This window comes from Leiobunum rupestre, chromosome 5 (assembly GCF_980474605.1).
Source record: "Leiobunum rupestre chromosome 5, qqLeiRupe1.1.hap1, whole genome shotgun sequence".
Lineage (NCBI taxonomy): Eukaryota > Metazoa > Arthropoda > Arachnida > Opiliones > Sclerosomatidae > Leiobunum > Leiobunum rupestre.
Genome location: NC_143388.1, coordinates 29,776,440 through 29,800,639, shown reverse-complemented (window position 1 = coordinate 29,800,639; position 24,200 = coordinate 29,776,440). Strand labels below are relative to the sequence as shown.

Sequence of the window (24,200 nt, the reverse complement as noted above, 5' to 3'; positions counted from 1 at the left end):
TGGACTTTTCCTTTAATTAACTATTTATAATGGTTTGTATTAAACTATAACCGTTAAATGAGTAGGATTTTCATCAAAAATCCACTATTTATCCAGACAACTAGGCTGGCAGGTTTGCCAGATAGTCCGGTTTTGAGCCTCCCTGGTTCATGAAAAATCGCGCCAAACCTTCGGCCTTTCTATACACAAAAGTAAATTACCACATAAGTAGTATTTTATAGAATGTTCTATTAAAACGAATTTTGTGAAATAAGTAAAAGGCCGCTAGATAAATAACAAGTTGTCATAACTCTGTCTCGATTTGTTGAGTTGTAAAATTAAAATGATCAATATTTTTATTTAAACACTACAAATATATTACGATGTGTCACGTAAGCTCGACGTCTTGAAGTTGTTAAATACTCGACTCCGAAGTACATAGTCTAAAATGTTGTTCAAACTTCTAGAGTGCTCTTCTTAACCTCCTTTATTAGACAATTTCAAATATCACATTAAACTATTTCGTAGAAGTATCGCTGAAAAATAAGCCCCGAATGCAGCTTTGCCTTTTGGAGATCTCCTGTATTCCCCCATTTCGATTTTCTATTGCTGTGTCAAATAGTAGGTGAGTCCTTTAGTTCAATATAAAATATGTGGGTCACGCAATCCTTGACCATTTCACACCAGGTAGACCGGTCAGACCGTCAGACGGTACAAACATCGATAATCAGTTTCCTATTTACAATTTCTTGAAATTTTTACAATACCAAAGAAACCATACAAATATAAATTTATCGTATTGTTGAAAATGTTGACCTTGTGAAAATATAATTAGGTCCAAAATGGCCATGTTTAGAAGCTCTTCCGCGTATCTAATTCGACGCCAAAAAGCGAATGAACGTCAAAAGGCAAGTGTTATTGAAAATGGAATTTTGCTTTAATTTAGTGTTGTACCGGAAAATGACCGAGGCCTTTTTCCGAAACATTTTACGTATTTTTCCGTAAAAATAAAAAAAAGTTTTCATTCCGTGATTAGTCTAATATTGTTTGCAAATTTAAATAAAGCGGCATTTTCTCCTAATTATTTCGAATCTGAAAGTAAAACTGAACCTTTAAACTAGTTTAAACTGATTAACAATGTAACACTATTAATGTTTTGTAGTATGTTTACTGTTATTAGACATTTTATATCGATAAAAAGTTAATAAAAATTAAAAACCCCTATATATAAAATAAAAAAAAACGGCAACGAATTTTTCTCGTTCACAAATTTGAAAAGTTTATTATTAAACTCGACCGCGGTTTCGGTTACCTTCATGGTACCATTCTCAAGAGTGAAACCCGATTCACCTTACATTGTGACTTATATACAGAGGACCTAAAAACCCCTAAAAAGTAATTTGTTTCAATTTGTTATTTTTCCGCAATTGGGAAAATTTCTCGGAAATTTTTCTTTATTTTATTTTTCCGGAAAATTAAAAACACTACTTTAATTGTTACTATTCGGTCGTGTCTTGTACGCATGTCGTATTACAATTTCGATAAACAAAGTCTCCCTTTTTCCAAGAATCTAGCGTGAAAAGGAGCATTATTACAATTGCATCGAATCAATTTTTGCACTAGTCATCTCTACATTACATTACATCAGAAGTATGTTATGCGATAGAAGTATTGATATCTTTATAATGCTGCCACTGAAAAATAGTTCAGGGTGAAATACATTTCCAAAACGTTTCGTAAAAAAATATGGATCTTATTTAATTAAATATCCATACGAAATAAAGGGTTGCCACACGTCAGGAAAATCTGGGAAAAGTCAGTGAATTTTAAAATGGGTTTAAAAAGTCAGGGAAAGGTCAGGGAATTTTAGGAATTCGTTAAATGTCAGGTAATTCAATTTTATCTTGACACTTTTTGATGGTAATTTAACACTAGTTCTATGACAAATTCTGTGATTATTATTTAGTTCCTTAAAAGTGTTGCTAATTATTTTAGCGTTACAGTAATATTTGTACTGAAATATAAGTTAATTTTAATTTATTAACTTCTGATAAAAGTAAAATATAAAGATAAAAATTGTCTAATTTTGGCTTTAAAAAGTCAGGGGAAATCTATTAAAATGGTCAGAGAATTAGTTGGGGAATTCTGAAAATATTGTGGCAACTCTGAAATATACAATTTTTATTTTTACTTCGTTTATTCACCATCAATATGCAATATCATACTTCCTTTGAAATGCGCTTCTACTCTGTAAATGTACATGTTTATTTTAATGACCGTGATGCGTACTTATCTCGTAATGACGTTCGTCATATACTTCTGATAACACGTACGCTGTACCTCCCATCTATTATTATCGCGTCCATAAATGAAATTATCTCTATAAATAATCTATAGGTAATCAATGCGTCTAGATTTGACGCGGGGGTTCGGATGTAGGTGGGCTTAAGCTAGGTGAGAGTTGTATTTATAAAACTGAATTGATTAGCTTTTTGAATGGCGCCGTTTTCCGTATGCTGGCATGGGTGGGTTCCTATCTCCCTCTGAAGCACCCCCTAATAAAAATAAAGGGCCCTCTAATCGTTGGAGATGGGTGTGCGAGTTGATTTATATAACAGAGGGCTCCTTTTGTTCGGCCCCTGGGTAGGGTGCGTTTCACCACGTTGCGCTTAAGCATTGCGGGGAAGGAGACTTCAGACGCGCCTTGACAATTCCGTACTTGTGGAAATTTATAGCGAAAAGGGGACTGCTACGGTGATGGGCACTTTTGTTAAAGAACTGCTCAGCTGGTGCACCGCTCTTTTTTGAGCGCCGAAATATTAGCTCTTTTCGCTCTTTTTTGAGCGGCAAAGTATTAGCTCGTCTCTTTTCGCTTTTTGAGCGGCGAAATATTAGCTCGTCTCTTTTCGCTTTTTGAGCGGCGAAATATTAGCTCGTCTCTTTTCGCTTTTTGAGCGGCGAAATATTAGCTCGTCTCTTTTCGCTTTTTGAGCGGCGAAATATTAGCTCGTCTCTTTTCGCTTTTTGAGCGGCGAAATATTAGCTCGTCTCTTTTCGCTTTTTGAGCGGCAAAATATTAGCTCGTCTCTTTTCGCTTTTTGAGCGGCAAAGTATTAGCTCGTCTCTTTTCGCTTTTTGAGCGGCAAAGTATTAGCTCGTCTCTTTTCGCTCTGGTTTGAGCGGATAAATTTTAGCTCGTCTCTTTTCGCTCTGGTTTGAGCGGATAAATTTTAGCTCCTCTCTTATCACTCGGTGTTTTGAGCACCGAAATATTAGCTCCTCGGTTTTCGCTCTGGTTTGAGCGAATTAATATTAGTTCGTTTTTCGCTCTTTTAAAAAGATTTTACCGCCCAGTTTCGCTCAAAATCACAAACCACTCAAAATGAGAGGAGCGTGCCCATCACTGGAACCTAGGCGTTAAGAATTTTCCCGGGGCGTCTGGGCAGTGGGGGTCGAACCCCGGAACAATGGCGCCAAGAACTCTCCGTCGTTGGATCGGTTGCACCGCTGCAGTGCTGGGTTTCGGAGGCTGAGCATGCGCCGGCGCCAAAATAGGCTTAAAGCAATCGATAATGCCGTCTGTAGAGGACTCGGCTGCCGACGGCGACGAGCAAGGTGTATACCGAAGCCGGCTCGCTTCTCGAAAAGGGCGAAGACCGCGTCTCACGTACGGACGTCCCAGTTTGTTATTCCCAGTTAAATTGTCCCACGATAGTTAACTCGGTAACGAAAAATACCTTCTAAAACTTTTAACTTATATAGAATAGTCGCGGTTTTATCGTGGGGTTAAATTGCGGCTTCCGTATTATCAGCGTTACGATAAAAAACGCGTCGCTTCGAAATTGACCAAGGCTTAGTATTTAACGCGTCGTAACATACTCTCTCTCCGCGTCTATCTTTTTGACATTTGGCTGGCGTTTTTGCGTTCTCCTTGGCGCTCGCGTCGCTTCGGCAATTTTTAAAATATTGTCAAATATATTCTTATCGTTTTAATCGGGGTATGATAACTCGGTTGTTGTCATGGTCACCGAAGGAGAAACAGCCCAACCTGCGCAGGTAAAGGTAAAAATCAAAGAGCATTACTATCTCTCTTCTCTTTCTTGGCTTTTAATTTAATCTTGCTAAAATCTCGGTTTTTCCCGCTTGTCGTGCTCCGCTATAAACACCCCTCTCGTTAATCTGCCCAGCAAGGCCTTTTCTTCAAGGTCTATTTTGGCGGTCCCCTCCCTAGCCGTGTCTTGGTAATCGTTGCCATGGTAACGCTCCGACATTTCGTCATTCGCTCTATTGTCGTTACGTAACGTGACCTATCTAATAGTTAAAATCGAAAAATCGAGTAGAAATTAAATATTTTTTAAGTAAAATTGTTGAAAATTAAATTTAAAACAAACTCTTACGTAATATATATTTAATATCACGATATTTGTCATTAAATTTCTTTAAATTTAGGCCTACATTTATTATCAAAATTATGTAACATAAAATCATGTACTATTTTACTTAAATTTATAAAAAAAAATACAGTACCATATTTTTTATTTCGATACGCTAAGATGTATGGGTGACGCAGTTTTAAAATAAATTGCGTGAATTCAAACCGTGAATAATCAGTTTTCTCTATGAATACGAAATTTGAGTAATAACTTGGAGGAGTTCGCGATATTTCTTTTAGAGTCTGCTTTTATTTTTAAACCAGTCTCGAAATATCGATTAACCAGCCTAAGCCAAATGGCAAGCCCCTAATCACTGCCCTAAATATAATACGTAGAGTTCCTCAGGGATTTAAAAATTAATTTAATCTTATAGGTGTAAAATGAAATATGATCTTGTAAATATTTATAAAGGCAGGCGTGTTATATTTGACGTTGTTATAACGTCCACTATATTGAACATTTATCAAATCCATTGTTTATGTCTGGATCTTCTAGGAACCAGGGGAAAATTGGGGAAGGAACGGGGGTGGAAGAGAAGTCTGAAAAGGGCATTTAATGGTTCTTTTCATCAAAGGCTTCAGGGTGTGGCCTTAGGACTTTGTCCTAGCCCTTTATTCACTGAGACTTGCCATTTACAAATCGATACCAACTTGATTTACTCTCGAAATGTAGCTACAAAGGAATACGTTGCTGCATTACGAATAATATATTTTGGATTCACGTTCTACAGGCTTAAAAAAGGGCCATTTTAACGTTTTTTATATCTACAGGCTTAAAAAAGGGCCATTTTAAAGCTACAATATCGATCGCTTTTATCGATATTTTGACTTATATATAGCTTCTTTGAAAATAACATATAGAACTTGGAAATGAAATTTCCTATGAATCATAGTTTTTTAGTGCGACATTGGATATTTCAACATTTTGTAGTTTTGAACATGATTTGGGTTATATCATAAGTAACATAATCACTCATAAGTATGACACTTAAATTTTCCCCGACGCTGATGTTTTGAATGTTTCACCAATGACCATATAATCTATCTGGTTAAGAACTAACTACCCTCTACGAGCTGTTACTAGTCTTTGGGTGTGTCAGTTAACGGTGCCCGAAAAATCGATGTTGCCGCATCAACCAAGGCCTAGTGAATATTAAAACGCTTTCAAGAGTAAAGTAACTCTTTTTTTGATAAATTAATGTTAAATTAAAGAATTGAAACAAAAAATTACTATTATAAACACTAACTTCGTTATTAAAGGTATTTTTTTTAATTGGTCCCCATCAAACTAACTTGGCTATAATTTTGTCAACGAAAAAGAGAAGGGTGTTTCTAGTGTACTCTGTCGAAACGTCCGATTACGCAATCATTCGCTGAAATCGTTCAGTGTCATACTTACGTGATATTACGAAACCTATGGTGATAGTGCCACAATGCAGGTGCAATAATTTAATAATTTTTTTCAACTTGAATTAAAATCTTTGAAAGTAAAAGTAGTAATATGATATCGCTTGGCAGGACGGATTGACAGCTATTGACGTTTTAATCTTAATCGCTTTAATTTTAATATAATTTTGTAATTTAATATAAAATATGTACCTAATTTCTATAGTTTGAATGCCTGAAACCAGAATATTTTTAACAAGGTCTTCCGCTAAGGGCGTATCCATGATTTCATTTCGGGTGGGGTTTCAATTCGGCACCATTGCACCCCCCTTTTTGACCTAACTTTCATTTACGTTTTGCACCCCCTCTGATTCAATTCGGGGACTGGATTGAACCCCTAATTCCCCCTGAAACGTGATGTCGAAAACAGTCCAATTGCGTGGTTTCACAGGCATTTATTATTCCGAATTTTCCAGCCCATGGTAATTGATCTTTCGGAAACCAGCGGTAGGACCTTTTTTAGCAAAGTGGTGTTGTCATGTCTACGTTATATGATAAATTTGCCATTTTGGCGGATTAAAGTTTATTATGTAATCTATCGAAGGATCCCCAACGGCCAACTGATCAAGTTATTCAGGTCATAGTTTTCAGATCCGATTGATATGTTAATTCAGTTAGCTGAACAGTTATCTGACTTAAACGTTTAATAGATATATAATCTTGTGGAAAGCCAATCAAAATAAACAGTAATTAAAATTTCGAAAGGAATTTAATCGGGGCATATGTCAAATCGATAACTGTGTGATATCCGAAATCTGCGAACATTAAAATATCTGGTTTGCATTTTGACCAGTATCAACTGATCTGATATCTGAAAGTAAATGCGGATAATCTGACATCTCAATTATAATAATTATTTTATCTGTTCATAACGCAACGGTTATCCAAGAATCGACTGGAAGCAGTATATTTTTGTAAATCATATCCAATGGTTATTGAAATTTGAGTTTTTATTAATAAATTGAAAAATAATGCAATTTAGAATTTTTTTATCTTAATTAATTTAGGTTTTTAAACATTTCATGTATCTTTTCCCTGGAACATCGATTGATTGATAATTTGCGTGGTTTGTTAATGTAAACTAAATTTAAGTTAATCTGAATGAAATTTAATTAGTAGTTGTAATAATGTTTCATCGCAATTTTTCATTGTTTTGGAAATTATTATGATTTTAATTAAAAATTTAAATTAAAAAACATTTGTTTTAGATCGTGATTTTGAATATCTATATTAAGCCCTATAACACTTCAAAACAGTAAATAGTCAGTACAAATGATCAATAATTTTTCCTATAACTACGTCTTTAGCAACGACTTACTGGTGTTTTCAATACATCGATAAGATTATAACAACGATGATACATAGTCGGTAGTTTCAATTTGAACAATGCCTTGATTATTTCCTATATCTACGATATAGGAAAATCGCGGATACATGAAGAGATAACACCTACAGCTTTATTTGAAATCAAATAACCGGTGAATTTGTTAATCATTTGTCATTTAGTTTCGTGTACGTTGATATAGGTGGGGTGGCGGAGTGGTTAGCACTTTCGCCTCGCAGCAAGAGGAGCCGGGCTCGATCCCAGCTTGTGGAACTGGGTGAAAACTCGGAACAACTCCTTCTGGGTTGAGTTTGCAAGCTCTCTCCCCACTGTTTTTCGGTTTCCCCTTTCCATTAATACTTGAAGAGGTTAACGGTAATAGTTAGTGTAGGGAGCTGTTGGCTCGCGTGGCATGAAGGGCTTGGCACCACCCTCCTACGCATTGTAACCCGGCCACCTGAATTAAAGGCTTCAAAGGTCGCTAGACGACTTGGCCCTAAGGTGGTGCCTTGGGTATTAGCCTAGCTGATTATTATCATCTTTTAGATGCCGATGGTCAAATTACGTGTATGGCCTTAGGTATTTAAAAATAAATTTGCGGAAATCACTGCTAACGGTAACACTGTAACGAAGTGACAACCCACTTCCGGCAAGTGACCTCCATATTGCGATTTTTATAGTTGGTTACCATAGCAACTACTTAGGAAATTGTTTGAGTTCCTGCAGGAAGTGGGTAAACGCTATTGACTACACGCGAGGCAGTGATTTCGAATCCTAAGGTATCTTGACTGATAGTGATAATCGTATGTTTAGTATTTAGTTTAGAATGTTTCATAGCGTGAATATTAACTAGATAATTGTTAGTGCACAGACCACCTGCCCCAAGATGGACTTGTATCTTGATTTATATATTTTTTGGTCTCAAATGTGATGCGACCATTTTAAGAGCGCGCCATCTCACGGCAGTTAGAGGCGCACGACTTTTTAATTTAATTTCGTAAAACAAGGAATTTCACGTGCTATTTTCGGTTTGAGGCACCTTTTTTCGACGTTGATGCATGTCCTTCTTGGGGTAGATGGTCTGTGGCCAGTGTAAGTAAACCAAGTGTCGACTGTTACGTTGTCTACTTTCCCATTATCCCAAGCGGACGACGTTGTGACGTAGGGGAAGCTAGGAGCAACAAACACAAGGAGAACGCAGTTAGCCTTTAAACACACTAACGCAGTGTTGTGTACAAATTTCATTTGACGAGCCTTTACGCTGAACGTTTTACGGGCGGAGGGGAAGACGATTTCCGTATTTTCCCCTTCCGACGACAGCAGGCGCTAAAGCGTCTAACCAATGAAAACTGTACACAAGAAAATCCACGACTTTTAACGGGTTGCGTTCTCCTTGTGTCGGTGGCTGTGTTTGTTGTTCCTAGGTGAAAGCAAGTCGCAATTAATTAATTAATTATTAATTAATTGATGATGATGATTATTATTATTATAAGTAAGAAAAGAAAATTTTACTTTTTTATTGCGGAGTGTAAATTCAAAATCCACCATCTCGGATACAAGTTAGGTAATGAGTCTTAACACCTAAGAAAGTAATTATCGTTAGAATTTTGTCTAAAGTTTAAATAAAATTTAATAAAAACCTTAAAAGGTATTTTAAGCATAATTCGGTTAATGATAGTCTGTCGTAGAGTGATTGCGTAAGCGGAAACTCAAATTTGAAAATAGCTACCTAATATAATCGACATCGTAAATTCAATAGTCAATTGCTTTGTCAGTTCTTGTGTTTGTTGCTCCTAGGTGAAAGTAATTTTCCACAAGATGCAGCGAATGAAATTTTCATCCACTGACTTCTGGAATCGACCTATTATATATAACAATAACTTACTATATCAGCGCCGTTTTTAACGATGACCTACTGGTGTTTCATAATCTACGCAAATATATTGATAAGATTATAAAAACTATGACACTTACGATGTTAGTCGGTAGTTTCAATCGGAACATTGTCGCGATTATCTGCCATCTGAATTTCGTGATAGGAAAATCAACGATACGGGTAGAGAGAACACCTACGGGTTGATTTTAAATCAAATCACCCGTGAATATTTTAATCATTTATCATTTAGTTACGAGCAGCAACAGACGCTAATGAGTTTTTGAAGCATTGTACTTTTAAATTGGAAACTTTTTGAAAAGCGTATCGGGCGAATGGGTGTAATGGGAAACGTAATCTTTCCCCAGCCCACGTCGTTATCTTTTAGATGCAGATTGCGGAGCTCAGGTGTTTAAAAATAAATAGCAAATATTCGGTATTGGCTCAGTCAGTTTGCAAGTTCTGACTAGGATGTTTAGTACGCGTTGATTCCGGACTTCTTTCCAATCATGGACGGGGTCCATCTGTTCGCGGGGTACGTTTCGAGTTCGTACTCGAATTTGGCGGGATTTTCGAGTGATATTTACACGACCATCACGGAATTGTTAAGTTTACCGTCACCACTTTGTGGGATTCCATGGAGTCAGTCCTTATTTTTCGTGTTTTTAAATTGCATCGGTATTGCTCTTATTCTTCTGAAATATCGAAAAATTGGTGTCGTTACGGCTGATGCGGACAGTGTCGTTACGGCTGACTTTCATTGCGACGTTACGGATAACACTGATAGCGTCGTTACGGATAACTCTGACGCTAATAGCGTCGTTACGGATAACTCTGACGCTAATAGCGTCGTTACGGATAACTCTGACGCTAATAGCGTCGTTACGGATATCTCTGACGCGAATAGCGTCGCTACGGATATCTCTGACGCGAATAGCGTCGCTACGGATATCTCTGACGCGAATAGCGTCGTTACGGATAACCCTGACGCTAATAGCGTCGCTACGGATAACTCTGACGCGAATAGCGTCGTTACGGATAACTCTGACGCGAATAGCGTCGTTACGGATAACTCTGACGCGAATAGCGTCGTTACGGCTGACGGTAGAAGTGTCGTTACGGAAAATGTTTCGGTAAGATTTATTATTTTTGTTAATCGACGGGACTATCTCTTGACTGGTGTTGGTAAAAGTTGTACATGAAGTAATTAATTTAGAACGTTCCGTAGCGGGCATATTAACTAGATAAGTGTAATTGTACGTAAACCAAGTATGGCCAAATAGAGCTGTCCAAGCTACCAAGGTGTTTAGTCAACCTTACTTTGCAGTACTGTCAGTTTCTTAACTATACAAAGCTATTTTCTGCACGTTTTTTTCCAGATTTAATTAGATTTGTCTAGCGATTACTAAGTATCTAATTACCTAATTCTAGTCAACCAGAATTTTAATTGCGTAAGGACCACGGTGTGCAGTACCTGCATAATTTTGTGATAATGTTTCGCATAGGGGTGTCGTTGGCTTAACTTCCGCGTGTTAAATTTATACAAAGCTTTTCTTGTCATCAGACTATAAAGTAATTACGTGCTCTTGGCTTCGTCTTTGTAGTGAGAGCGTGATAATTAATTTTTAAGTTGCGAATTTTTAACGCAAGAAGCGCTTATCCTTTTGAGTATAACGTCAATTCCACGCTACTTAAGTTACATTAAGTATAAGAACGGCTCGTGGTGTAAAAATTAAACTTGCGATAACTTTTAATTTAAAGACCATAATAACCGCTATGAACTGAATAGTTATTATCGGTGTACGTAGAACATTTATATACAAATTTAGTGAGAACATAAAAACAGTTTGAAATCAACTGATAGCTAATCACTTCTTGTTCTCTTTTTTGAGATTAAAATAACTTAGATATTTATTTGTTAAACAACATAGTTATTAGTAATAATTTCGTCTAAATAGCATACTTCTTCAAGCAACACAAGGATCCTGTAATTCCTTTAAAATTGTATATTTTGAAAATATTTGAAGTATGTCCTTAAATTTGAGTTAGTATATGTTTCCAAAATTCTTATTTATTTAGGGACATAATTCGTGACCGAAAACTGTCGCTTAATAATAAATTCCTGATATGCCGGTTTCTCTCTCAAGTTATTAAACCAAATTTGCATTTAATTTCTTTTTTTGGAATTATTATTGCTCTTTTAAGCAAATTTCTTAATTTTTTGGAATTATTGTTGCTTTTTTAAGCAAATTTCTTAATTTTTGGAACCATTTGTTTTTTAAGCAAAATTTTACAAACATTTAAATCAAATGATTTTAAAATTACCTATGTATTTATTAAAATGTACAAAAATGGTTGCTGTTGTTGTGAAAATTCGGAGCAAAATAATAACAAGTACTAAATAAATTTGACTTATCTTTTGAAACATGGAAGAAAGGCATACAATGTTTAAAAATAAAATAAAAAATTAATAAATATGAATATAATAAAAAAATTAATAAATATGAGTAAAATAAAAATTAATAAATATGAATATAATAAAAAAATTAATAAATATGAATAAAATAAAAATTAATAAACATGAATAAAATAAAAAATTAATAAATATGAAAATAAAAAAAATTAATAAATATGGATAAAATAAATAATAATAATAAATGAATAAAATAAAAAAAAATAAATAATAATAAATGAATAAAATAAAAAATTAATAAAAATAAATTAAATTGTATTTTTTTAAACAATGAACAACCTTGCCCCGTATTAACGGATTTTATTTTAATTTTTTTATGGCTAATGCCACTTCTTGCCATTTGCGGAACATTTTTCCCCTCATATTTCTAGGTAACGATACTAAATAGGTAACTTTTTTGTAGACTGATGGCAATGCAAGTTTTTTGCGAGCAGCAAGAGCCGGAAACTTGGAAAAGGTTTTGGAATATCTTAAGGGAAGCATAGATATCAACACTAGCAATGCTGTAAGTACATTTATTAATTTATAATATCGTGCCAGTATTTTTTTGTGGAGAGGTTAATGAATTGCAACCTGTTCGTCATAAGCGGAAAAGTGCGAAAAATATCATTGCGCCTCTTCGCGACATCTATCGTATTCACGCTAAAATAATTAGTTTAACACTATGATACGCCATCTTTTGAATACTAACATTTTATTATGCTATATTTTTGTTTAAAAATTATTTCAAATTAAGAGATTAAATAAATGTATTGGTACCATAAAATAATTAATTTTACGTACATGTAGTTCGCTGATATAATTTTGAGGCACGATTGTAGATGGCGTTAAACAGAAACTGACGAACGAATTGCCCTAAAAAACCCTCAGTGCTTTAAACTCTCTATAAAAATATCACGGCAGACTTATCCATTGAGTTGGGAATATTAATCTAGAGGTCCAATAAAAACGTCGGATTCAGTATTTCGCGAAACAAGTTTTTTAAAAATAAGAATAATGCCGTCTGCTCCCAAATGACGAGAAAACTTTATCATTCTACCCGTGGCGCCGTCTATCTATCTATGGTTCGTTCAAATAACACGCGTTTTCCGGCAAAAATATTTTATTTTCAAAAATAATGGATGGCGCCACGGGTCATATGATAAACGTTTTCTCGTCGTAATTTTCAAAAACTTGTTTCGCGGGGAGCAGATTTGATTGGATCTCTAGATTAATATTCCCAACTCAATGGCCAAATCTGATTAACTGTATTTATTGAATGCTTATTTCTCCGAATGAACGTAGAATGGTTTGAATGCTCTTCATTTGGCTTCGAAAGAAGGCCACGTCGCAGTTGTTAGTGAATTGCTGAAACGTGGAGCAAACGTCAATGCCGCCACAAAGGTTTGAAAATTACATTTTAATACGGGAATTTATAGTTTCACTCACTAGGAATGTCATAGATAATTGTTCCTCTAAGTTCTTTATCGAAAACAATTTATTGTAATTGCGGAATTAATTCTTATAATATAGATAAGTAACTTAAATAATGCAAACCAAATAAAATATTTTTAGTTAAATACAGAAAACATGAACAATTATTAGTTTTTAGGCTAAATATTTATCAGTTAGTAACATTTAGCAATGCCTATAACGTTTAACTGATATACTATTATTAACTTCAAGGTGTATATTATATTAGCTAGTCGTCATGCAGGTTGACCAGACCAGACTTCCTATATTTTCAATGCCTTCCTTTAAATTCCTTTTAATTTTAGCTTATTTCTTATATGTTACTATAATGTCACCAGTTTTCATTCATTTTACTGGTTGTACTTATTTTGGTTTTTAATTTTATCTTGAATTTCCACCAAACAACGGGAAAATAGTATTCTGGAGTTATCGTAATACACAAGAATAATAACTTTGGTTTTTCCGTGTAGTATAACCCAAAAACATTTCGTCGTCGTGTACCCACATATTTCCTATATTTTACTTTATTTTACCTATTTTGTATCCTAAATTTCCTTATAATTCGCGTTCAAATTTCCTATTTTTCCTATAAATTTTTCGATTAATTTCCCTGGTCACCCTGATCACGCTTCTTCCGCATTCCTAGTACATACGAATATAAATTACCGATAATATTGTATACACTCGATGTAGCGCTAATAAACTTTAATCATGTCGGCGGAGTAGAAGGGGAACACTGCTCTCCACATTGCCTCTCTGGCAGGCCAAGAGGAAGTGGTCAAAATTTTGGTTCAAAATGGAGCCAATGTCAATGTCCAATCCCAGAACGGGTTCACGCCACTCTACATGGCTGCCCAAGAAAACCACGACACTGTGGTCAGATACCTTCTGGTCAACGGAGCCAATCAGAGCTTAGCGACGGAGGACGGCTTTACACCCTTGGCCGTAGCTCTTCAACAAGGCCATGACAAAGTGGTGGCGGTCCTACTCGAGAATGACGCCAAAGGACGCGTCCGTCTGCCGGCGCTGCACATTGCCGCCAAGAAAGACGATTGCAAGGCGGCCGCCCTCCTGCTTCAGAACGACCACAACCCGGATGTCACCTCTAAAAGCGGATTTACACCTTTGCACATTGCCGCTCATTACGGAAACGAAAATATTGCCAGCATCTTACTCGATAAGGGAGCCGATTGCAATTTCGCAGCCAAGGTGAGTCTTTTCAAATAATGTACACCACAGGAATGGGTAGTATAGGTTCTTATTATTTGTGGCCTCGGTACAAAAATATTTGGTGGGGTACCAAAAGCTTCTAGTGCTTCGATATAATCATGTTTTTCTTCGTATACCCTACTTTACCATATTAACTTAGATCTATATATTTACTATGTTCAAACATTCATTATTTATGATGGTTTTCGTGTTTCCCAGTTTACTAAAATTTTCCCCCAATTCGATTATACAGGGTGTTTCTAAAGGTTATGCACAAACTTGAAGTAGTTGTAGGGGGTGAGTTGAGAAGTATGCCTGCTTTTTCCCCATTTTCCTACAATGAGTTAAAAAAGCGCCAGAGAGCTTCAAAGTGTGGCCTACTAGCCCCTGGAAGTAGGCTGCAACGAGCTCAAAACCAAGCAGCGGGGAAATACGAACATTCAGGTTTGGGTTCGTGTGATTGGTAAAAAAGGACTTTGTAAACAAATCGAGGGAACCAACGTAAAAAGGTAACATAAAAAGTATTTAATGTCCCTGCTGGTTGGATTTGCGCTTGTGGCAGCCTACTTCCAGGGGCTAGTAAGAAACACTTTGAAGCTCTCTGGCGCTCTTTGAACTCATCGTAGGAAAATGGGCAAAAAACAGCCATACTTCCCAACTCACCCCCTACAACTCCTTAAAACCTTTGCATAACCTTTTGAAAAACCTTGTATTTGAAATGATATGCGACATTTTTTATGTAAAAATTACACATACATTGTACAATTTGTACATTGACTGAAATCTTTTGGTACAATGTACCTCTTTAACCCCAATTCCGCCGAAAATGCTTATTGAATTCGGTGCTCAGCTGTCTTACAAACATTCTTTAAATAAAAGAGACTTGGGACAAACTAATTCCACAGTTTCCATTCCCGGGGTGTATATTCTACGCTTTCTTATCCGAGTTACCCTTTCCTAAAAAAATCAAATTAAATATTTACGCAATTCCGTTTCTTAGCATCAAATAACACCTCTACACGTGGCTGCCAAATGGGGTAAATCGAATATGGTAAATCTCTTGGTTCAAAAGAATGCCAAGATTGATGCTTCGACCAGGGTAGGTATCCAATAAGCTTGGACTTTTCGATAGAATGTAAATATTGACATATTGTCCATAGGATGGACTCACACCACTACACTGTGCCGCTCGCAGTGGACATGACCAAGTAGTAGACTTGCTTCTAGAAAGAGGCGCCCCTATCACGGCGAAAACCAAGAATGGTCTCGCTCCGTTACATATGGCGTCCCAAGGAGACCACGTTGACAGTGCAAGAATTTTGCTTTACCATAAAGCGCCAGTAGATGATGTTACAGTTGTAAGTATTTTCTCCTTATTCGGTTCTAATATTGCCGTAGGCCTTAACGAAATTTTCTCGAAATAATGCTGTTTGATATCTCTAGGATTATCTGACAGCGTTACACGTAGCTGCTCATTGTGGCCATGTCCGCGTGGCCAAATTACTCTTAGACCGAAAAGCCGATCCAAACGCGAGGGCTTTGAACGGTTTCACGCCTCTGCATATTGCCTGCAAAAAGAATCGCATTAAGGTCATTGAATTACTTCTCAAACACGGAGCTTCGATCGAAGCCACAACCGAAGTACGTGTCCCGTTTGATATGACGCGTCTTTTGGATTTTGAGACTCTAAGCTTGATTTACCTTTCAAATGTTCTTTTTAGTCTGGTCTGACGCCATTGCACGTAGCGTCTTTCATGGGATGTATGAATATCGTCATCTTTCTCATTCAACACGGAGCCAACCCTGACGTACCAACAGTCAGGGGTGAAACACCGCTCCATCTCGCTGCCAGGGCTAACCAAACGGACATTATCAGAATTTTACTAAGAAATGGAGCCCACGTAGATGCCAGAGCTAGAGTAAGACTTTCTTTAAACGCTAACTCTTAATTAGTGAAACATAATCGACGTTGTTTTTCTGGTAACTTAGGAAGAGCAGACGCCCTTGCATATTGCTGCCCGACTTGGAAACGTTGATATTGTTGGTCTCTTATTACAACACGGAGCCGCTGTCGATGCTACCACCAAAGATATGTATACAGCTTTGCATATAGCCGCCAAAGAAGGCCAGGAAGAAGTCGCTTCTGTTCTTTTGGACCATGGCGCGTCCCTCACAGCCACCACTAAGGTTCGAATCGATTTATATCGTAGGTAGGGTCTATGAACGGTTTCTGATATGACATGTCTAACCAAAACAGAAAGGATTCACTCCTTTGCATTTGGCTGCGAAATACGGAAATATTAAAGTTGCTAGGCTGTTACTACAGAAGGACGCCCCTGTTGATGCTCAGGGAAAGGTAAAGTAGTTAATTTTACCATCAACTTTACGAAGGATAAGTAACTAAATGTTCCAATAACATTGTTCTTTTCTCAGAATGGTGTCACTCCTTTGCACGTAGCGGCTCATTACGACCACGTCAACGTCGCCCTGTTATTGTTGGACAAGGGCGCGTCTCCACACGCCGTAGCCAAGAATGGTTACACTCCTCTTCACATCTCAGCCAAGAAAAACCAAATGGACATCGCAACGACCTTGCTCGAGTATGGTGCCAAAGCCAATTCGGAATCGAAGGCTGGCTTCACGCCTCTTCATTTGGCTGCCCAAGAAGGACACACGGATATTACCACGTTGTTAATCGACCATCATGCTGATGTCAACTCTAAAGCCAAGGTAATTAAGTTTCATTTAGGAACGACAACTGTCAATTTTTATTATTATTTTTAACGCATTCTTTATCTGTAGAATGGGTTGACACCGCTTCATTTATGCGCCCAAGAAGACAGAGTTAATGTCGCGGCCATTTTGGTCAAGAATGGCGCCGAAACCGATCCGCCGACCAAAGCGGGCTACACGCCTTTACACGTGGCCTGCCACTTCGGCCAATTGAACATGATTCGATTCCTCCTTCAACATGGAGCCGATGTTAATTCGACCAATTCCCACGGATATACACCTTTGCATCAAGCAGCCCAACAGGGACACACACTCATTGTCAATCTACTTTTGGAACACCGAGCTTCTCCAAACGCCACCACCAATGTAAGACTTATTCTCATTAGAGTTACGTCAAGAATGCATTCAGGTGCTAAGCTTAAGGGTCAATAGCAACCTCGCATACTTCGTAGCGTGCGTTCTTCTGCTTTTATCAGTAAATGCATAAGCCTATCATAAGGTCCCCATAAGCAAAGGTCTATGGCAAATTTTTGACGATCACATACCAGTTATTAAGATTTAGTTATTCAAAATCTGCACCTCCTAGTAGCTACGTCCTCAACTATGCATTTCTCAAATAAATTTAGCGAAATGCATTATGATTAGAATGCGCGCAAGCCGTGCGCGAACGTTTTTAAACTTACAATTTTTAGAACCACGCGGGAGAAATCTCCACCGCGAAACCTTAGCACCGTAGCCAAGGCTTATTCGCAATTTTATCGCTTTGAAACTTAAAATTAACACTTATCTTTACAAAATTATTCGTCAGAACTTAAAACAGGATTTTAGAAATAAGATAACTTGTTTCTGAAGGTATTTATTTTTAAAATTTGATATTTAGACGCGTTTTGTGTGGCATTTATCAACCCGAGCGTGCCTGCTCTACCAAGTTAGAGAATATTTTAGATGTAGCAATTTTGAAAAAGATGTCGCTACTGCCCTATCGTCGTTCGTTAATTTTACTTCCCTCAGGACAACGCCATAAACACGGAGCTCTATGGTAGACCTTCACCTTATGATAGGCTTATGCAGGGTTCATACATACATACATGGAAAACCTTGAAAACTTGGAAGTATAAGGGAATTCTGAATCAATTGTCGACACAAACGTCAGGGAAATTCCCATTGTTTTGTAAAAATCAGGGAAATTTATGACGGTTCAGAAAGTTTGCCATAATTAATACAAATTTTCATCAATAAGTTTTTCTTCTTAAATATTTGACTTTATTACTTCTTTTATATTATAATATTGATCCAATTTAACTTAAATGACAATCTTAAAATGAGTTACTCTGTAAATCGTAGTTTTTATTTGAGGTTATCTTAAACCTGAAAAAATCAGGGAATTATCCGTGGGAAAACCTGGATATATCAGGGAAATCGGGTTGTTAATAGCTGTATGAACCCGGTTATGGTAAATGTAACCATTGATGGTGATCGTCTACAAGGTGCGAAAGAGTGGCACTAAAAATCTCAAGCAGACAAACCTTTGCTACGCACTACAAAGTGGACGAAGGCATGTTTTAGAATCTCTGCAAGAATGTATTTATTTCAACTTGGGGACAATGATGATGTTGAGACAATCTTGGGTGTTGCTCCCAATCCCACTCATGCTCAAAAAACAGGGTTGCCACACGTCCGGGAAAAGTCAGGGAATTTAAAAATTGGCCTAAAAAGTCAGGGAAATATTAGGGATTTTAAGAATTTGTAAAAATTCAGGGAAAAGTCCGGGAATTCAATTTTCTTTTGACACTTTTTGAAAGTAATTTTACTCTAGATTTATGACAAATTTTATGATTATCATTTATTTCCTTGAAAGTTTGGCAAATTTTTTCAACATTGCAATAACCTATTTATTCAAATATAGTCCATTTAAATTTATTAACTTCTGATAAAAGTAAAATATAATATAATATAATATAAAAGTTTTGGAAAAATCAGGGAAAATCTCTTAAAATGGTCAGGGAAAACAGGGAATTTGAATCTGAAAATTTTGTGGCAACCCTGAAAAAAAGCAAATTAGTCTGGTATGTCGTTGGTTCCATGAACCTGAAGTCTTTCGACGCGTTTGAAGCGCACGATGGTCATCAATTACACCATGATGACAGCGGATTGTCTCAACACAGTTATTATTCCTATCTCGGCAGTTCCATATTCTTCGTACCTGTATGCATTCTTGTTATGCACAAACGTTGTTTTATTCTAAGTAAAGACAAAGTCAAAGGCTCTAAGACAACAGCAAACAATAGCTATCGAAAGATGTTGTTTGTCTTTGTAAAAGAGTTGAATTGTAAATCATAGTGTCAAATACAAAGACATCAAAGAAATTATTATGACACGACCAGGCAATAAACTGAGATTTAGCAGCATGATTTTAGTTGAAAGGCTGTTTGTGGTGATAATTTAGTAAAAAATTTGACTTTTAGAGTCAAATTGAAACGAATTTTGTGTTAAAATTCGCATTAGTTAAGTCAAATTTAGTCCCGTTTTAATTAAAGCTAGTCCCCGTTTTGATTAAAGCTAGTCCCCGTTTTGATTAAAGTTAGTCCCCGTTTTGATTAAAGTTAGTCCCCGTTTTGATTAAAGTTAGTCCCCGTTTTGATTAAAGTTAGTCCCCGTTTTGATTAAAGTTAGTCCCCGTTTTGATTAAAGTTAGTCCCCGTTTTGATTAAAGTTAGTCCCCGTTTTGATTAAAGTTAGTCCCCGTTTTGATTAAAGCTAGTCCCCGTTTTGATTAAAGCTAGTCCCCGTTTTGATTAAAGCTAGTCCCCGCTTTGATTAAAGCTAGTCCCCGCTTTGATTAAAGCTAGTCCCGATGTAATTAAAGTTAGTCCCGATAATTTGGATATCTTAGAACCAAACCAATACTTTTCTCTTGGCTATGAGATTTTGGAAATTTAGCTCAAAATCCTTCGATTTGATTATTTTTAACTTACCTGTTTATCTTACGGTTCTTCATCAGGCAAACCTTTATTATTCTTCCATTATCTTATCGTAATAGTAACGAATATAATTGTAAACTTGTAGCAAGGGCAAACCGCTCTGTCGATTGCCCAGAGACTCGGCTACATCAGCGTGGTCGAAACGCTGAAAGTGGTGACGGAAACGATCGTGACCACAACCACAACGACCATCACTGAAGAGAAATATCGCGTCGTGGCCCCCGAGACCATGCAAGAGACGTTCATGAGTGATTCCGAGGACGAAGGAGGTAAAGTGCTATTCCTTCCCTATCTCACCCTTAATCATCGCTTTAGATTTTACACTAGAAAACGTCATGGATTCTTTGATATTTAGGATTTATCTAGTTTTTTTTTTTAACTTTTACAACCAGTACCTTTAGAGATTATTTTTTTTTAACATAGAACTATTCTTTTACCTAAATTATTAGATATATATTTGCTTAGTTATTGTTTAGTTAGTACTTTGTACTAAATTTTAAACAATAAATTATTTTTATTTTTATTAATAGATCTTTTTATTTAAATAGAAAAATTAGACTAGAATTCTGTTCATACTTTAAAAGGTTTTAGCGCACTCTTAGTAGCGCACTCTTAGTAGCGCACTCTTAATAGCGCACACACCCCGTACACGTAGCTTTGCCTTTAAACAGCACTAGTTGCGATAGTGCATTCCGATATTGTGCACCGATATAATACTACTCTTCGTTGTAAGCATGCGCGCATCGAACCAAAAGCAAGTTTGTATGATATCAAAATGTGTTTTTACCTTGTTTTAAGTGAACAAATGAACAGAGTATAGTCCGATTTTAGCGCAGTAACAGGCCTACTTTCCTTCCCTCGTTACACTGAAAAATAATTGTGAAAAAGAATACAAAATTTCTTTGACAATTTGATTATATACTTCCAAATTCTGCATCTGAAATAATCCTCTACTTTTCCACTTCTCTTTCTATATTTTTATTTATTTATTTATTTTTTATTTTATTTTAAGCACTTGAGTTTTTATTTTTAATCACCCGCGAACGTTTATAATTTAATCATATGTACTGATGGGTTAATCTTGAATAGTAAGTTCGATTCAATGTGAGTAATCTTAACGCTACTGCGGCTCTAACAATCTCTTCGCTACGCAGTTAATTGAGCTTTATTTAACCCCCCAAGGTTTTAATTTGTTAAGGAAATATCAAGTATTGTGTGATATTTCACTAATAAGGAGACGACCCGAGGTGTAACGCACCGATTTGGTTCAAACTCGGGGGTTTGGTAGACCTTCGTGTACCTTGAAACACCCTAAATGGAAACGTCTCCATAGGCAACCGTTTGGCCATGGCAACCAAAAATGTTTTAGAAAACACAAAATGGTAATTTTCCATTGAAAATAACATGGGAATCTGACCAATTTTAATTTACATTTTTGAAAATGCTAAATATAGAAAATTTAAATAAAAAATAATGAAAAAGTTTCAAATTGATTAAAATTTTTACAGGGGGGGGGGGTTACCCTTAAAATTGGTCAGATTCCCATGTTATATTCAATGGGAAAATTTCCATTTTGTGGTGTCTAAAATATTTTTGCTTGCCATGGGTTTGGCATGGAGACATTTCCCTTTAGGGTTTTTCCAGTAACATGAAGGTCTACCAAACCCCCGAATTTGAACGAAATCGGTGTGTAACACCTCAGGTCGTCTCCTTGGAAGTTACATTCATTAGAATGTTAGGCATTTGAAAAACGCCACGAAATAAGGACAAAGAGAGGATATTGACAATGGGTGCCATAATTTGGGAAACTCTTAAGGTTTTTCAAGTTGTTGCCCATTTTTTTAAAAATATCGTCCAATCTCTTTTATTTCTGAGTGATAAGCTTAGCTTCGGCTCATCTAATTAAATTTAATTCCTAGACACGAAGTACTGTTAATTTTAATAATTCATTGCTTAAAAGTAAATAATTGTAGCCCTTTAAAGATTAGTTTCAAACTGTCTGGATTATATTTAGCGTACATATAACATTTCCCGAAAGTCTCAATTTACTTATGGATTCTTTATAATTGCAAACATTGATAAGATAATTATATCGGGTTATTTGATCAGAAATTAAAACTGATAGGTTTTATCTCAATTGTAAATGGCCTTATTAATGCGATTGCATTTTCACGATTTAAGATTTGGTTTTGCGAGCTTTTATAGCTTTGTCCTCGCGTTGGGTACTTTAAAGCTCATTTAGAATTCGATTCGCGCCAAAATGTGTGCCCCGCCATCTCGAACAAACCACGACCGTCAGCAACGTTTAAGGTTGTTTGTTAGTAAGCAGTATCGTTTCTTCGCACCTAGCTACCATTTCGTTCGTTTAGTCTTTTCCAAATCGCCAGACACAAGGTCGTTTTTATTTGTATAGTTAAGGTGCCCTATGTGACGATAGTATTTTTCGAAATATAACATTATTATAAATGGAATATGTAAATAATTAATACTGCATCGTTGTTGTACTGAAAACCATCGTTTCTTTAAAAAATGACTGATAAACGAATAAATTATCTGAATATTTAAAATATTACCACACCTAGACTACCCTACAAATACTGCTATGAGGGCAATGTCGGCTATGACGGTGGGCACGTTTTGACGCGAAAAAAGCCTATAACACTAAACACGTTTAAAAAATGGGGGAGTAATGCGCATGAGGGTAGATCTGATACCATGTCCTCTGCCTTGGTGTAGGTGAGGACTTTGAGGAATCGGCTCTCTTTGGGAAACCCACTCACGCGACCCATGTCTATCTACCATATTACGAGGGGCATTTGCAGACCCGTAAGTCTTCAATTAATCACAAACGAAACACCGCTGCATCGCTAGCTTTTTGGCTTTTTCAAGTTTAATTTTTTTCTTTATTCCGTTTGAGTTTTTCCGTTCCTTTTTCTGTCCAATTTGCTTCTTTTTGTCTATGCTCTTTCATTAATCTGTCTCACTATCAACATTTCCCCCCTTTGATTGTTACCGAGTGTGTTAAAGCACATGTCTTTTGAAACACCCATTCTAAGCATGCTATCATTAAATGTTTTTTTTGGGTAGGAATTATAAAGTTTATTTTTCACTGTCTTTTTCTCTTCGTTGAAGGTGGTAGGTCGGGGGCATTACCTCTTAGCGTCTGCAGTAATTAACATTTGCAAACTTTTTTATCCTATTAATAACACAAAAGCATGTGTTGAAATTAATAGGTTTTACTTAACAAATTTAGGTCTTGTAGATTATTTGATGATAGTATTTTGAATAATTAAATTCCAATTTGCTTTAACTTTAGTTAGTAAATTACTAAAAAAAAAATGAGTGTATTTTGAGAGATTTAAATGAATTGTATTTTCCTGCTAATGAGATGTGATTTGCGGCTCCGTGTTAACTGTGTTTTTTCCGAAGAAGCCACGTCAGTTTCTCGTTTACAATAAGTTCCGTATGTTGCACCGCAGGTGAAGATACCATTATGGGTGACCAGTCGTTCCGGTACCTAAGCGCTGACGAAGTGAAATCGTTGGGCGATGACTCTCTCCCTATTGATGTCACCAAAGACGAAAGAGCGCACGACAATTTGGGCATCAGCAGGGATGACATTGGTACGTTGACTTTTGCTTTTCACGCCGTTACGAAAAGGCGTCCCGAGCAGCTAACCACTTACAAGGAGAGTACCCGAGGTGTTTATTGCCGATTTGGTTCAGGGTCGGGCGTAATGTAGACCTTTACGAGATATGAAATTTCCCAAAAGGAGACGTTGCACTACCCATTCGATTTGCCATGGCAACCGAAAACGTCTTTGATCACAACAAAAATAATATTTTTTCCTTATTTTACTCAAAAATTGTTACAATTTTACCCCAAATTTGTTCCAATTTACCCAAAAATTATGAAATTTACCTAAATGTGGTACAAATTACCCATTTCGTGATTTTAATTTTTTTTTAAATTTTCGTAGCTAGGACCCTGTGAAACCGAGAAAATCCCATGCTTTTTTAAATGGAGATTTTTTATTTTTAAGTGGTCAAAAACATTTTCGGTTGCTATGGCAAATCGAATGGGTAGTGCTGTGCAACGTCCTCTTTTGGGAAATTTCATATCTCATATAGGTCTACATTACGCCCGACTTGGAACAAAATCGGCAATAAACACCTCGGGTACTCTCCTTGTTAGCGTTGCCAGATGTACGATCCCAATCGTATTGGTACGATAATTGAACCCTCGAAGGCTGGTTTGAACGGCAAAAATACGATCTTACTATAAAATACCATCCAAAG

General features: G+C 36.5%; 1 protein-coding gene across 24 annotated transcripts in view; it reads left to right on the top strand.

Moving 5' to 3' along the window:
* Window positions 1-24,200, top strand: part of LOC149944083 (uncharacterized) — a 211,707-nt gene that overhangs the window by 101,276 nt on the left and 86,231 nt on the right. For 9 of the 24 annotated variants that reach the window (XM_090176767.1, XM_090176748.1, XM_090176747.1 and 6 more), the window contains exons 1-15: window positions 9,489-10,187; window positions 11,931-12,032; window positions 12,812-12,910; window positions 13,706-14,188; window positions 15,189-15,287; window positions 15,349-15,546; window positions 15,632-15,829; window positions 15,910-16,107; window positions 16,178-16,375; window positions 16,446-16,544; window positions 16,622-16,918; window positions 16,991-17,287; window positions 19,988-20,171; window positions 22,639-22,728; window positions 23,382-23,525. In XM_090176767.1, the coding sequence (XP_090032893.1) occupies window positions 9,564-10,187; window positions 11,931-12,032; window positions 12,812-12,910; window positions 13,706-14,188; window positions 15,189-15,287; window positions 15,349-15,546; window positions 15,632-15,829; window positions 15,910-16,107; window positions 16,178-16,375; window positions 16,446-16,544; window positions 16,622-16,918; window positions 16,991-17,287; window positions 19,988-20,171; window positions 22,639-22,728; window positions 23,382-23,525 (3,310 nt within the window). In that variant the 5' untranslated portion in view covers window positions 9,489-9,563. Of the gene's footprint in view, window positions 1-3,971; window positions 4,042-9,486; window positions 10,188-11,930; window positions 12,033-12,811; window positions 12,911-13,705; window positions 14,189-15,188; window positions 15,288-15,348; window positions 15,547-15,631; window positions 15,830-15,909; window positions 16,108-16,177; window positions 16,376-16,445; window positions 16,545-16,621; window positions 16,919-16,990; window positions 17,288-19,987; window positions 20,172-22,638; window positions 22,729-23,381; window positions 23,526-24,200 lie in introns of those variants that run through there. The other 15 variants (XM_090176756.1, XM_090176755.1, XM_090176754.1 and 12 more) reach the window with 8 other exon arrangements.